At 37.4% G+C, this 16,382-nt stretch overlaps 1 protein-coding gene across 18 annotated transcripts in view; it reads left to right on the top strand.

The window, feature by feature from the left end:
• Positions 1-16,382, top strand: part of LOC105488645 (Rap guanine nucleotide exchange factor 2) — a 259,652-nt gene that overhangs the window by 174,817 nt on the left and 68,453 nt on the right. Inside the window, exon 1 of one of the 18 annotated variants that reach the window (XM_011752903.3) lies at positions 6,805-7,661. The exons of the other annotated variants lie outside the window; for them this stretch is intronic. Coding sequence (XP_011751205.2) covers positions 7,659-7,661 — 3 coding nt within the window. The 5' untranslated portion in view covers positions 6,805-7,658. Of the gene's footprint in view, positions 1-6,804; positions 7,662-16,382 lie in introns of those variants that run through there. 18 annotated transcript variants of the gene reach the window in all.

The following is a 16,382-nucleotide window of genomic DNA, read 5'->3' as shown; positions in this document are numbered from 1 at the left end:
AAGTGAAGAGTTGTAATTTTTTCATTCCCTCTCTTAGGGGAAAAAAATGGGTAACCCACTTTTGCATTCTGAAGTATTTTTATTAAGTGGGAGCACTCTTGTTTATTTTTCTCAGTAATTAAGAAATATTTGGACTTAAATGGGAGAATTCTGCCATATAATTTTTATGGGTACTATGGAACTGAGAAGGACTACTAAAAGTACTACAGTAATTTTAATACTTAAACCTTAAGTACTTCATATTATAGTATCTTTAATAGTAGTGGAAAAGGAGATTGCCGGCCGGGCGCGGTGGCTCAAGCCTGTAATCCCGGCACTTTGGGAGGCCGAGACGGGCGGATCACAAGGTCAGGAGATGGAGACCATCCTGGCTAACATGGTGAAACCCCGTCTCTACTAAAAAAATACAAAAAAAAAAAAAAAAAACTAGCCGGGCGAGGTGGCGGCGCCTGTAGTCCCAGCTACTCGGGAGGCTGAGGCAGGAGAATGGCGTGAACCCCGGAGGCGGAGCTTGCAGTGAGCTGAGATCCGGCCACTGCACTCCAGCCTGGGCTACAGAGCAAGACTCCGTCTCAAAAAAAAAAGGAGATTGCCTTGAGTTCCTTGTCAGTAAAGATTTAGAATGATTCTTTAGTCACTGGGCCTATAGTGGCTGGGTTGGTGGGGGTTGCGGAAAGTTTAGCAAAAATGAGCAATGAGTAAATTTATGCCCCAGGTTTCCAGTGACTAAGAATGTGAAGGATGAAGTTAGCTTTTTCGTTATGACTAATAAATTTTACACTTACTTGTTTTCTTGAAGGTATACTTTTGTTCATTTTAAATGGCAACTTAAAGATATGGATGCATAGGACTATTTCCTGTTGAAATGAGTATCATTTGTTGAAATAGTCAAATGTCAAAATCATAGTATTTTAGGGATAACATTTACCTAAATGTAAAAATAACTTAAAACAATTTTATGTAGAAGAAGGCATACTTTGAATAGCTAACCTAATTTTCACAGATTGTTTTTATTTGTTACAGTTATTTAGGCAGCAGCTTGGTCTGTGTCTTGTTATAACAAATAAAATTTGAAATAGCAGCTAAAGAAAGTATAAACACAGGTGACATTTCTTCTCCCTTTGCACTGTATATAGTGAGCCTTTTATCACTAAAATCTTTTTTTTTTTTTTGAGACGGAGTCTCGCTCTGTCACCCAGGCTGGAGTGCGGTGGCCGGATCTCAGCTCACTGCAAGCTCCGCCTCCCGGGTTCACGCCATTCTCCTGCCTCAGCCTCCCGAGTAGCTGGGACTATAGGCGCCCGCCACCTCGCCCGGCTAGTTTTTTGTATTTTTTTTTTTAGTAGAGACGGGGTTTCACCGTGTTAGCCAGGATGGTCTCGATCTCCTGACCTCGTGATCCGCCCGTCTCGGCCTCCCAAAGTGCTGGGATTACAGGCGTGAGCCACCGCGCCCGGCCACTAAAATCTTTTAATGTGTTCATTTTAGTTGGGCATATTCCCAGATTTCTTTACCCTTCATTATCCCTATTTCCCCTCTGAAAAAAATTAACAACCTGATATAAATAAGAATTAAAGCATGTCTGTTGAACAACCTCACAAAAGATCATTAGAAGTGATATTACGAAGTTCTTTTTTTTCCCTAGAAAAAGAAATAGGGATAACTTTAAATGTCGTAGCTGTTTCTTAGAGCAAGACTAGTCAGGGACTATCTTTCAAAAGAAGAGGAAAATACAGATTTTACTTCTTAATGAAAGTGTCTTCAGTGTCAGCTAAATAAAACGTTAAAAATTAACATTTCGAGTACTTGCTGGATATTAGAAAAGAAGTAAATCTATATTGATATTAAAAACATATAGGTTAAAATAAGTACATTTTTATATAAGAACAGCCACTGACTAGTGCAGAAGCACTCTGCAGAAAATGAACAGAGAGAAAAAAATTACAAAACATTTACATTTACATTACTGTTGTTCTTTTGTCATCTGAGCAGTTCCATTATGTTTTGAAATTGTATGTTATGCTTATTTGCTTTGTAAGAAGAGAGTATTAATAAGGAAACAACATTCTGAATGTTTTCTTGTGGGTTTTCTTCAGAGTTCTGTAAAAGATTAGAAACTGTGGTTTGAAAATTTTCCATCTAGTTGGAGTAACATATATTTAAATACTGGGTGAACGGACAAAAAATATATAGGAATGCACAGGCAAGACTGTCACCCGTAATTGAGTTGTCCCCAAAGAAGCAAATAAGACTCAAATTTTACCAGTAAAGGGTAGGACATAAGCAAGATGGGAAGAAAAAAGGAAATGGGAAGAACGTTTGCAAAGCGGAAGGAACAAGCTAAAACCTTGAATCAGAAAGGTTCATGTGCCATCAAGGAGCAGTGAGTGGATCAACTTGGCTGAGATGCTAGGGCAGTTGGAGGAAAGCTGGGTTGATGAGAGGGGTCAGTTTGCAGAAGCCGTTGAATGTCAACTCAAGGAATTTTGGTCTCATCTGTGGATACATATAATAATTAGAAAACCATTAGCCATTGAATATAGTGAAATGAAATTGTTTGGTGTGGCCAGGGTACCAGTGTGGTGTTAACGTTCATGGGTATGGTCTTTTAGGGTGACTAGTAGAATCAAGCTATCTCTGTTGATCTGGGCACAGTCTGCTCACTGCTAACTTTATGATGTCAGCAGATGAAAGGATCAAGAATTCCTTGATGTTATTTTCCTTTAAAATTTGACTGTATATGTGTTTCCATGAAAATGTCACTGCTTGACTCACCTTACTTTAAATGACCCAGTACTTTGTTTTCATTGATTATTAATTGGATCTTAATTTCAAAGATGTTGAAATGAAATAAACTTTTAGAATCCACGAAATGTGGTATTAGCCATTAACATATTTAATGTTTATGTTTAATATATTCAATAATAACATCTGTGTATTACATTAATAGTAATGTGCAGATAGTACAACTGGATATGCTGTTAACCTTCCCAGGTTCCTTACAGCAGATTCACTTGTTAAGGAAAATTCAGTGTCATCATTCACTTGTCTTGGTTATTTGATTGTGAATAAGACGTCCCCTATCTTAGAGTTGCTCACAGAATGATAGTAGGAGATGAGGGATCTGCTGACATGTGTACCCACTGTTATGTATGGGGGCTGACTGAGGAGTGTGCAGGGGGTAGCTGGGGCCCACCAGGTGAATGCATATGAACATGGTGAATAAAGGCATTTCAGGCAGATGGAGTTTTGGAAAATTTGAACTGTGCATCAGAGTCATCTGGAAGTCCTGGAACACAGGGTTTGAAAAAATCCAGGATAGAGTGGGATTGAAGATGACCTGCTCCCACTTTGCTTTAAATACTCTACTCTTGTAATTTATATAATGTTATCATTCCTACCCCTAAAGAACCTGAGTACTTAAATATATTGAAATAACTACTCAGGGTTCCACAGGAGCTCTCGAAATTTAGCAGTGGATGGAAGGGGGGAATCTGACTTAGAAGTGAAACTGCTGCTAGTAACCCATCTATAAAAATAGCCCACGTTAGGAAATAGTTTGCACATGTGATTACGAAAACAGTAATCTGGCCAGTTGTGACCTTTGTGAACAAAGTTATGTTAAGAGAAGGGATTAGTAAGAGCTGTAGCATTGTGGTCAGAAAATTCTAGAATCAGTAACTTGGATATATAATCTGGCTTCCCCACTCATTCGCTGTATGACCCTGGCTGTATGGCCCTTTAACATGGAATCTTCATTTGTAAAATGGAGGTAATATGGTTGTGTGAAGATTAAATGAGGTAAAACCTATAAAGTGCTTAGAATAATACACAACCCATAAATACAAGTCTTACATTTTTGTAGGAAGATTTTATCCACACTATCCAGGAGGTAAGGAAAATTAAACCTGTTACACACGTGAGGCAGAGACAGTACACTTGTCTTTTACAAGTACACTTGATGTTTCCCTTTCCTTTAGGTGACTGTCCTTAAGTTGGTTTGCCTTTTCCATCGCCTACCGTTCCATATCAGCAGCAACCTTCTTTTTACTAGTTTGTTATTAGAGTGAAAAAGCAACAGTAATGATATCATTAGTTAAAATGGAAGGCTCCCTTTGTTCTAGGCAATGTTTGAAACTCTTCATTTATTATCTCATTGAATCCTCACAATAATGTGAGAGTGCTGCCTCCACATACTAAAGAAATCGGGACATAGAGATAAAGTAACTTTCTCGAAGTCACAGGCTAATGCCTGGTGGAGCCATTGGCAGGATTTTCTTGTATGTGCAGATGCATGTGCACACACAGGTCTATTTGGGGAAGCTACGTGAAATACCTGTCCTTTGTACATAGGTTAAAGGATAGACAGTTCCTTTTGTTTTCAGTGTGTCCTGTGGATTATAATTCTTATCAGAAAGTCCACGAACAGTTTATTCCTCCCTCAACATTTAGAGGTGATTTTCTTTCAAATAGATTTCAAAGGGATTTCATAAGTGCCGTGTCATAACTGCTACCATCCCTGACATAAAATGTAGAGTAACTTTACCTTGATCCTGATAGAAATAAAACCAGAGTATTTTATTGTTCCTCAGTCTTAGCCAGAATTGCAAGAATACAATTTTGTTTTGAAGAACTACTCTTTTTTTTTTTTTTTTTTTTTTTTTTAAGACAGGGTCTTACTCTGTCAGCCAGGCTGGACAGGCTGGAGTGCAGTGGTGTGATCTCAGCTCACTGCAACCTCCGCCTCCTGGGTTCCTGTGATTCTTCCACCTCAGCCTCCCGAGTAGCTGGGATTACAGGTGCGTGTCACCACACCCACACCCAGCTAATTTTTGTGGAATTTTTGGTAGAGACAGGGTTTCATCATGTTGGCCAGGCTGCTCTCTTAACTCCTAAGCTCAAGTGATCTGCCCGCCTTGGCCTCCCAAACTGCTGGGATTACAGGTGTGAGCCACTGCACCTGGCCTATATGCACATTTTCTCTTGTTAATTTAACCTTTTAGGAGCAGGTCACCACGCTTATCTGAAATTTCCCATCCATATGGTTTGCCAGAGGTCTTTCATGTTATCCTTTTTTAGACTTGGATTTAGAAAATAATCCTGCTTTGACTTACTATTTGGGTGATATAATTGCTCTCTTAATTTGTTTCTAGTTAGATAAGTAATCTATAGGGAGCTAATTTTAGTATATAGCCAGATGAAAGAGTTTTCTCAGCCAGACTGACTTAGCAACATAGTCTTAGCCATTTAAAATACATATAAACAAATAATAATTAGGTTTATCTTTATTACGGTTTTGACTGTGAAATATAATTAGACCTTTTAGAAAACTGTATTAGGATATATTTTCACCTGGCCACAACAGAGTGCCCTGAAATCCACTGATTATGGATTCTTCTTCCTTGGCACTGCTAATGGCACTGTATTCAGTCCCTACTCTCTGAAAAGAGTGTATGTCTGATGATGATGGCTGTGGTGTTAGACTAGGTAGGACAAGAGCACATCCTTGAAGGAGTTCATGTCACGTGCTGGCTTTATTAGCCACGTGTATATATATTACTCCTTTCTCTGTATTGTTCCCTCCTTAAAGTGTCATCCAGAGCTGCTGTGGAAAAAGATATTGTCATCAGTTTGTTTATAATAAAGTTAATGAGTGACTTTGAATTGTTAACCCTGAGCCTGAGAACAAACTGGATCTATGTTGAAGCATCATACATAGTGTAGCAAAACTTATTAATGGTACTCATTGCATATTATCTTCAAGCATTTTAGTAAGCATATTTAAAACAAAAGTCTTAATTTTTTCAACTGTGGACCTCTACACAGCAATAGGAAGGAACTATTCCAACTAGGTTTTTTTGTGTAGTAAAACAATAAAGTAATTTATTTACCAGAGACCTTGATTTGAGTTCTTGTTCTGATGTTAGCTAGCTGCACAATGCTTAGACAAGTAATTTAACTACTTCTTCTTTTTTTTTTTTTTTTTTTTTTTTTTTTGACATGGAGTCTCGCTCTGTCTCCAGGCTAGAGTGCAATGGCGCCATCTCGGCTCACCGCAACCTCTACCTCTGCCTCCCGGGTTCAAGCGATTCTCCTTCCTCAGCCTCCTGAGTAGCTGGGCCTACAGGCATGCACCATCACACGCAGCTAATTTTTGTATTTTTAGTAGAGACGGAGTTTCACCATGTTGGCCAGGATGGTCTCGATCTTTTGACCTCATGATCCGCCCGCCTTGGCCTCCCAAAATGCTGGGATTACAGGCGTGAGCCACCACATCTGGCTGTCATTTAACTTCTTAAAGTTACTGATTTCTCCCTTCAAAATGGAGGTCATGATTGTCATACTGGTCTACCTCACAATATTATTTTGAAAATTATTGGCTGGGCATGGTGGCTCACGCTTGTAATCCCAGCACTTTTGGGAGGCTGAGGCGGGTGGATCACCTGAAGATTCAGGAGTTCAAGGCCACCCTGGCCAACGTGGTGAAACCCCTTCTCTACTTAAAATATCAAACATTAGCTGGGCACGGTGGTGTGCACCTGTAACCCCTGCTACTCGGGAGGCTGGGGCAGGAGAATCACTTGCACCCAGCAGGTAGAGGTTGCAATGAGCTGAGATTGGGCCATTGCACTCTAGCCTGGGCAACAAGAGTGAAACTTTGTTTCAAAAAAAAAAAAAGAAAAAAGAATTATTAATAGTTACAGTAATAATTACAATTATTTTACTAAGTACTCTGTATGTGTGTGTGTGTGTGTGTGTGTGTGTGTGTGTGTGTGTGTGTGTGTGTGTGTGTGTGATTTTCTTTAGTCATCTAACAATATTAGGAGCAAAATGGGATTCTGCTTCTCATTCTTTAGATGAAAACTTGAGGTTTAAATGAGAAAACTAGAGTTCATGTCATCCGAATCTTTTTGCACACTGTAAAGCTTATGTGAATGCCAGTTATTGTTGTTAGATTGTAATGCTCTAGAGTCATTCCTATGTGGGTTGGAACCCAACTCTTCTCTGTATCTGTGTGACAGTAGGCAGATTGCTTCAATGTTCAGAACCATTTTTCCTGATCTGTCAAGTGCTGTTAATGATGCATACTTCATAGGTTTTGCAGGAATTACATATCTGGCACATGGCCTGACACACGGTGGCATCCATGAATTCGACTCCTGCTTTTTCAGCTAGGATGTTTTCCTTTTCTTGATTTTTAAATAGAATGTTGATGGTGATTCAGAGACTTATTTATTTGATTTTAACTTCGTAGAACATGATTTTCTGTTGGACATCTTAGATTAATTACGATTTGCTTTAAGATCCTTTATTAACTACTCTTTACACATTGGTACTGGTTTGCAAAATAGCTCATAAAAGACCATAATTGATATGAAAAATTTGTATTATTTTTTCCCTAAGTACTTCAATTTTTTCCCACTTATTAAGTGATTTTGTGCAAGTCGAGCTGCTTAGTAAGACCTGTCTTTGTAGTCATTTCGTGTGTGTGTTTGCAAGGAGGTATTTTTAGATAGTTTAGCTGAACAGCAATCTGACGTCTTTAGAGGAGACATCAGTTCATTATGTGGATACAAATTCTATGCTTTCGGCTTTTATACACCAAGTCTTAATTTAAATCTGTTTTTCTTGCCTTTTCTAACGAAAGAGACTACATCATGGTATGTATTCTATTTCTTCCTAAGGCTTGCCTTTCTGGTTAACCTTTGCTTAAGAAATGATCAAGGTAGAAATGTCTTTATTTGCTCACAACTTAATATAGATTATAGAAGCATGGGATTTGGAGCTGTATTTAAATATGCCATTATACATTGTGCTATACAGTGTTTTTCTATTGCAATGTGATTCAGGGATTTAAAATAGTCATTATGGGGCTCATAAATGCTGCGTTCTTTTAAGAAGAAGAATGTAAAGGCCAAGATGTGGGAGTTCTATACTTCTTATAACTGCACATACTGCTTTATCGGTTTAAAAAAATGCCTTTTGCTTTGTGAAAGATAATTTAATGCTGAGTATGTAAGAGGAACGTTGTTATTTGCTTTCTTATTGCTCTAAATACAGTGTTTATAGGAAGTTATAATATCTTCTTTTATCTGATTCTCCTTACCCCTTTCGAAATACTGGGAAAAGAAACTCTTAAGGCTTAAGCAAATTCATGTTAGTTGTTTGTGACACTTATCTCAAAAGAGATAATACCTTTGGTAAATGATATACTTAGTACCTTTGATTAATGATAAACATAGAAATTTTTTTTCTAAACATAGTAAATTTTTTTACTACAGCTAAGTTGAGAAACTATTCATAGAGAAGTTTAAAAGATTTTTAAAAAATAATTTTCCAGTATGTTCTTTATTTCTTTTCCAAAATTTTTAAGTTATATCTACTACATGTCGAAATGTCAAAGCTTGAGTGAAAACTTTTGTTATTGGTTCCGATGTGTCATCTGCATGGTGTGAAGCATCCAGGGTTTAAAGCATGGTTTTTGGTTTTCAGTTCAGTTATTTGATAATGTGTGAATTCACTGGAATTTTAGAGATATTTTAATTATTACAATGGAATTTCTCATATTTTATCTTATATTGTAAACATGAATCATTGTCAGAGAGAAATGAATTATCTAATGCCAAAGAAAGACACATCTTAGAGTGTCAGGTTAATAATGGGCATCTGTATGAAGATGTGGAGATCTTTTATTCTTCAAGAAGAAAGCAAATAAGTTTTTTTATATATCGAAGGATCAAACAAGACATTTTTTATAGTATGAAAAACAGAGGAAATCCTAAAGCCATGACTTTTTTTTTTTTAATCCTTTCTTGTTCTTAAAAATTAGTGGCGTTATGTAACCATTTAAGTATTTAGCTGAAGCCTGATATTAAGTGAGTCAGATTCCTAGCTTCTTAATGATGCGTCTTTACAGTGAAATTCAAGCAGTTGCCAGATTCTTAAGCCATGAGTTCATTCTCCACCCCCCTCCCCAAATTTGCATGCAGTAGAAACTGAGAATCTGTGCCAAAAGAGGTGTTAGCACTGAAATTCTTATATGCTAAATGTAACTTTTGATTTTAGGCTGTTTCACAGTGAAATTGTATTTTAATTTAAGAAAAATGACCAATGTCAGGCTGAAGTTTCTTTATTGAAAAGTAACATACAAGCTCTGAAATCTGCCGTCATTGGCTCCTCTTAACTTCCCATCACATCCCACCAGAATAACAGTTGTTTTTTTAGAGTTTTCCCCAAATCAACGAAGAAAAGCACCTACCTTTGCCTAACGTAGTAACACAGTAATGTACTAACTCTATCAGCCCTACTCTCGTGTAAGCCAAGTATTTTCTTGCCTCAGCATTGATTTGGAGGGAGAAGATTATATAAGCCTTTTCTTGTACACATAACTCCAAGCAGTCCTTCAGGAATTGTGAAATTGAGCACCTTACGAATTTTTCCTAAGGGATCATGGAGAAGTCAGGTTGGAAATATTAAGAATGTAGTTAATGCCTACCTCCCACCCCCATGGAGACACACACACACACACACACACACACACACACACACACACGAATTGTAAACGAAATAGTGCCCTGGTGGGGGATATGCAGTGCCTGACTCCTTTGGATTTCATTCCAATAGACACTTTATCCCTTTTTTCCTGAATTAAGGTGATAAATCTTCGTTTTTGGTTCAGTTCACTTTAAAATATCTCATAGATTTGAACCATCATTAACTGGAATATATGAAATATATAAAATTCTTGAAAATTGTTTAAAGGTGTCTTTCCTTAACTTACTCTTCTGGCTGGGTGCAGTGGCTCACGCCTGTAATCCCAACACTTTGGGAGACCACGGTGGGAGGATGACTTGAGCCCAAGAGTTGGAGACCAGCCTGAGCAACATAGGTTGTCTCTACAAAAAAAAAAAAATTGAAAAATTAACCGGGGGTGGTGGACCATGCCTGTGGTTCCAGCTACTTGAGAAACTGAAGTAGGAGGATCACTTGAGCCCAGGAGGTTGAGACTGCAGTGAGCCATGTTCATACCACTGCATTCCATTCTGGGTGACAGAGGGAGACCCTGTCTCAAAAAAAGAAAAGAAAAGAAACACACTCTTCTTGTGTTGACAGGAGATTTTTTTCTACCTCTATTGCTTTTCTTTTTTTATGTTCCAGTTTTCCATAGTTGGTAGAATACATTTGAATAAGCCCTATTTAGTCATATATGAAGGTATGTATATATCTAGTTTACACAAAGCTATCTAGTTTATAAGCACCAGAGAATCACAGATGTCAGATGCTGGCCTTCAAGTGAAGAGGACACATTAAAAATACCAAAGTTTATATCTGATTTATTTGGTGTGTTTTGTTATTGATGTCTTGGTTACTATTTTTTTTATTGATTTTAATCTGAGTTCTGTGAATTACAGTCTAAAGGAAGGATTCTATCTCAGGAGGTTTGCTAATCCTGTTGATAAAATTGAAATCATTAAAGAGCAGAATTTATTTACAAAGCTACATTAATTCAAATGGCAAGTATCTAGCCAAGTTCATATTTCACTTGAACTTTTATTAGGTTTCTGTGTTTGGAGGAAACACTAGGTGTTTCTCAAGTTCCTTAAGATATTTATAAGCAAAAGTGTAGACGTTTAAGCAAACTTTAAAATATAAATGAATTCCTATTTTACTTTCCTGTGGTGGGCTTCATGTATGAACTACTTTAAGTAGGGCTTACCTCAAAAGGAAGAGAAACCTTGAGGCCTGTTATCTAGTTACCCCATCTGTTTATGGATTTCAAGAATCACTGTCTCACCACAGTATGGATCAAAGTATTCCCTCCCTCATTATCATTGTCATCTTGATCATCATTGTACTTGTATGCGTTAACTAGTAAGCACTCAATAAGCAGGTGAAGTTTTACAAAGTTTTGCCCCCAAAACGAAACATCAGTTGGTTGATTATAATTTTTAAAATTAAGAGTCTATTTATTTGCCCACTGGATATTTTAGTGTGGATGTTGTCACAGATTTGACATAGCTAAAATGCAACTCTTAACTGTTCCCCCCAGCCACCACCACCACCACCAAATATTAACCCAAACCAACCAACCAACCAGCCATGCAGTCAACAAACTATTAGGGTCCCTAGTTTTCTTCATCTCAAATCATTGAGGTTGCCATCTATGCACGTATTGAAACCCCAAACCTATCTTTGGTTCCTCAGGTTGCTCAAACCTCTGTATCCTTCAGCAAGTCTTATTTCTTCTACCTGCCTCACCATGAATTGACGTTCTTCCCTCCATCTCCATTATTACCACCCTGGTCCAAGCTACCATCGTCTCACTTACACGGTTCCTGGGTTCCTGGTGTTGTACTGTTCCAAATACCTAATAGTACTTGTACTATTCCTAGTGTTTCCCTTATTTCTCATCTGCCCTTCTTCTGCATGCTATTCTTCACATTTATAAAATATAAATCAGATTTATAAAATATAAATCAAACAATGTCATTTCTGTGCTTTTAAAACTCCTCAGTAGCTTTCTATTGCACTTGGAGTAGAATCTGCGCTCCCTGGAGAACAATGCATGAACTAGCCCCACTTGTTCTTCTTTCCTGTCATTGGACTTTTCTCCATCTTACCCACTCTTGCTTCCGTTGCCTTGATCCTCCCTTTGTACATTTAACAGACCAAGCCATGGAGCCTTTTGAGGCTCCATGTTTTATTTTGCCCAGAATTTTACCTGTGATGCTTACCTGGCTGGATCCATGACTCTCAGATGTCAGCTATAGGAGGTTTTCCTGGCAGGCCAGTTCAAAGTAGCCCCTCGGGCATTTCTGTTACACCATATTATTCTAATTCTCTGCCAAGCATTGACTATTGTATTTTGGGTTTTTGTTTGTTGTTGTTGTTCATGTTATTACTGCTTGATTATTATGTCTTTCCCCACTGGAATGCAAGCTTCATGAAAGTATGTACCTCATCTGTTCAGTTCATCACTGTCTGTAATGTCTGGGATGTGTTTAACATAAAAAAACATTTGATAAATAATTATGGAATGTGTAAGAGAAAAATTAATAAGTACAAAAACGTAGGTATAGGCAACATGTTAGTAAGCTTAGAATTAGTAGATAATTGTTTCATCTTGGGAGGATTTTTTTTCTCTTGTGAGTAGATTAAACTTAGATAAAATTGAATTTGGGTAAAAAGACTGGAGGCAGTAAGTAGCTAGTAAACATCAATCACTGAATATCCACATTAGCAATCTTAATGATAAGTTAGGATTAACACTGTTAACTATCACTATTGTTATGTCATGTGATTCTTTAATATTGAACATTTTAATAAAATATGGAAATAAATATTGTTTAAGCAGCAAAAAAATTTTGATAAAAGCTTCTTAGGAATTTAGGTGATACCGAATTTTAGAAATACTGACATTCTATTTAGGAAGAATATTAATATGGATTATTTTGAAGATCAAACTTTGAAGGCCTTCGGTATAATTCAGTGCCAAAAACCAGGTAAAGCTACTTGGATGTTTCCTTAAGTGATAGGACTTGACTATAAAGCATTATGAAAGTTACATGGTTCTCTAAGAACAATCATATTTAATGTATGTATATCATGGAATTGAAGTAAAAATATGTAAATTTTTGTTTACCTGCATAATAAATTGTTAATAAAGAATTCCAAGTTACTTTTCCCTCTTAGGATTTATGGGGGTTTGTGGAATACTTGTCTTTAAAATTAATGATACAGTTTACATTGTAGAAAATTTGGAAACTATTTAAATTAATATTTTTCTATGATATAAAAGCAAAATCTAAATTCTGCTTTTAGCAGTGACGTAGCTAATTCACCTCTCTTGATATCAGTTCCTACAGCTGTGAAATGAGAAGATTATACTAAATGAATCCTCAGGCTCTTCCAGGTCTATCATTGTGCTTTATACAAAAACTTGTATTTGCATAATGCTTTATATTACCAGAATTCTTTCACATCTGTTTTCCATTTGTTCTCACAACTATCTTGTTAGGTAGGCAGTACAGACCTTGTTATGTCTGTTCCACACTTGTGAGTAAACTGAACTAAGAATTAAAATTATTTTCTTGAGTTACACAGTCATCTTGGAACTAGCCATGTATTTGCTGTATAATTTCATATCATAATCTTTGACCTCCTGATGCTAATTCCTGGTGATGTTAAGTACTTAGTCAAAGTAAGTATCCATATTTCATAAATTACCACTGCAGTAACTTGAGAATTTTCAAAATCTGACCTTGGAAATTTGGTTATCCACCCACATAATTTGTAGGAAGCCAGTACTAAAGTATTGTAGCGATTTGTGAGATATACCTAATCACTTTTATGGTGCTTCAAGCCTATCAAATTTTTACTTTTTTAAAAAGTTGAATAGCTGAATATAGAGGCTCCTCTAAAGTACCTCCAGGTTAGGTTTTGAAAGGCCATTTTTAAGTTTGTTGTCCAGATGGTATACCTCACTCCATTCTAACTTGACTTCCTACTTCCATTCTAATCCCTTACAAGCCATTTTCCCTACCCCGTGCCAGAATTATCTTATAAAACATAACTGGGTCTTGTTAACTTCCTGTTTAAAAAAACCCAGTGACTTCTCATTGCACTTAGAGAGCCTACTTTTTGGTAGGCTTAGTCCCTACTGCCCTGACCCTATTTGTACCACTCAGCCTTTCTCACTCCTTACCTTCCAGTGCATGAACTCTTCTCAGAACCGTCAGATTCTGAGTGCATGTTTTCTCCCTCAACATTCTCACTCTTTACTCCAGTCACCTTGAAATTGGTTCTCGACCGTTCCTAGGTTTATCCCACCTAAAGTCTTTACCCTGGATACTCCTGCCATCTGTAAAGCTTTCCTTCCACATCTTTGGCTGGATCCTTTGTATTTATTCACCTCTCATTTCAGATGTTATTTTCTCAGAGTGGCCTTCTCAGATCACCCAGTCTTAAATAGTAGAGTCTCCATTCCCAACCATCACCATCTATTACACGCTCTTCTTTTGGTATTGTCTGTACAGTACTTACTGATAGCTGAAATCGTTTTAAAATTTTTTTATTGTTACATATTCCTCCTTTCCCCTTCCCCCCCTCAAACCCTTCCTCTCTGATTTAAGAGTGTAAATTCCAGGGAGCAGGGATTTTGCTAATCCTAGTCATTGCCAAATCACTAGTTCCTGTAACAGTGACTGGCTTGTTACAGGATGTCAGTAAATACTTGTTGGATAATTAAGTAGATGAATGAATCTTATTGTTCTGAGTAAGTTTATATACTCTTCATCTGGCAGGCTTCTTGTTGAGATCTATGATAGGAAGTTAAAAATTTGTTGAGTTCAGAAGTTTTGTCCTTAATTTTTTTGGTGCTGGCTTCCAGGAAAGCTAAACTAAATTTATTGCATAACTACAGTTGCTGGTCATTGTGTTTTAGTTTTATTCTGGTGATCTTGCCTATAATTGCTGATGGAAGGGGTTGACTATAGAGCTGGTAAGGAAAAGAACATTGGGATCAGACCATCCATGTTCAATTTATCTCAGCCTCAATATCTTCTACTTTAAACTGGAGTTAACAATTCAATGATTTGCTTGTTTAATACTTACTATACCTTAGGCACTATGTGAGAAGCTAGGAAAGCGTGATGAAAAAGACAGATATACCTAGAGAGGGCATTGAATTATTAAATCAGCAGCTACTGTAAAGGGATTTAAGTTCTGTGACAGGCAGCATTCTGGGTATCACAGGAACATCTCACAAGAATTTCTAACTTCAGGAGGAGGGTTCAGAGAATTAGCCAGGCCAGGGGTGAGAGTATTCTTCCCGGAAGAGGGAACAGTGAAGACCCAGGAGGAGATACAGAGTATCTCTCTGTATTTAAAGTAACCAGAAATAGATTTATATATTTAGTACAGAGACTGAGGGGAAGAGAAGTAAGTGTGAGAAGATCAAAAGGAGAAGACAGTAGGGTGCAGTGGTTAGGAATATAACTTTTTCCAAAGGGAAAGAGAAGCCACTAAAACATTTTAGGCAGGAGAGTGACAGGATCAGGTGTGTATTTTCCTATCGTGTTTTAAAAGTTTACCTCTGGCTGCAACATGAAGAAGAGGGTTACAAGAAGCAAGATGGGACAGTGGTAGTACAGTAGCACCACAGTGAAGTGGGTTCATATTTGTAAATCCCCTCTCAGAGTGCTGTCACACATAGTGGGAGCTTGGTTAATTTTATAAGTTCTGAGTTTTCCTAAGGTGAATTGAGGCTATGTAACTTCAAGGTTATGGAAGTTATACTGTTTGCATCGACGTTTTCAGAGTATTCATGCTTTTGTGTATGTGCATGCATGTGCACTGACACCATAGATTATATTTAACCAGTCATCAGCTTCTCTAAGTGGATTTTAATGAATGCTACTCTGTTTCCCTGATTTCAACCTAGGATGATACATCAATATGCATACGCATACACACTTAACAGAAAAATTTAGAGAAAGTAGTTGAAGTTGAGGAAAGTAAACAAAACTTAATACAGCAATAGAATATTAAAAGTTTGTATTAATTTGGGAAGAATGTACTTTCTAAGAGAGTTACTCAATTGGTGATGTAAATCAGTCATGGCAGGTGACTGAGAAAGTCATAAAAATGCTGGAGCATTGGCAGAAGTGAGGGGATCTCTTTATGAGGTAATGTGTGCTTGATGATGTCATAGTCATTCAGACTATTCATTTAATGGCATGTGTCTAAGGTTTACAAAAAAAGGAAAGATGAAGGAAAAGAGAAAAATCTGTTAGACTTCTTGCAGTTTATGAGTATATATTCCTACTGGCCCTAGGCAGTGAGTAATACACCACTAATGTTCAGTCAGTTCTTGCATAGTGCCCTCCCGACAGCCAAAGCAGTGAGATTACCTGGCATGCCAGGGTTGACACATCAAGCCTTTGAAAATAAATGTGAAATTAAATGTCTTATCATTGAAGTCCTTGGAAATAAATCCTAACGTGGATATCTTTAAAAAGGAAAAATTGATACAGTAGGCACATAACGTGAATACCTAGTGTGTTTGTTAGCACCTGTGGTGGTGGTTGCATGAAATCTAGAAGCGAATTTTTAGAGGTAGGATCTGAATTGTCATCTAAAATCAAGGTAGTTTTCTGTGTGTGTGTGAATATATACATCTGTGTGTATGAGGAATGGGTGGAGATTATTAATTATTTTTATTATTTTTCGAGACAAGGTCTCACTCTGCCACCCAGGGCTTGAGTGCTGTGGTGCAGTCACAGTTCACTCAACTTCCTAGGCTCGAGCGATCCTCCCACCTCAGCCTCCTTAGTAGCTGGGACTGCAGACGTGTGTCATTACACCCGGCTAATTTTTGTATT

Source organism: Macaca nemestrina, chromosome 3 (assembly GCF_043159975.1).
Source record: "Macaca nemestrina isolate mMacNem1 chromosome 3, mMacNem.hap1, whole genome shotgun sequence".
NCBI lineage: Eukaryota > Metazoa > Chordata > Mammalia > Primates > Cercopithecidae > Macaca > Macaca nemestrina.
This window is presented reverse-complemented; position numbering and strand designations above follow the sequence as displayed.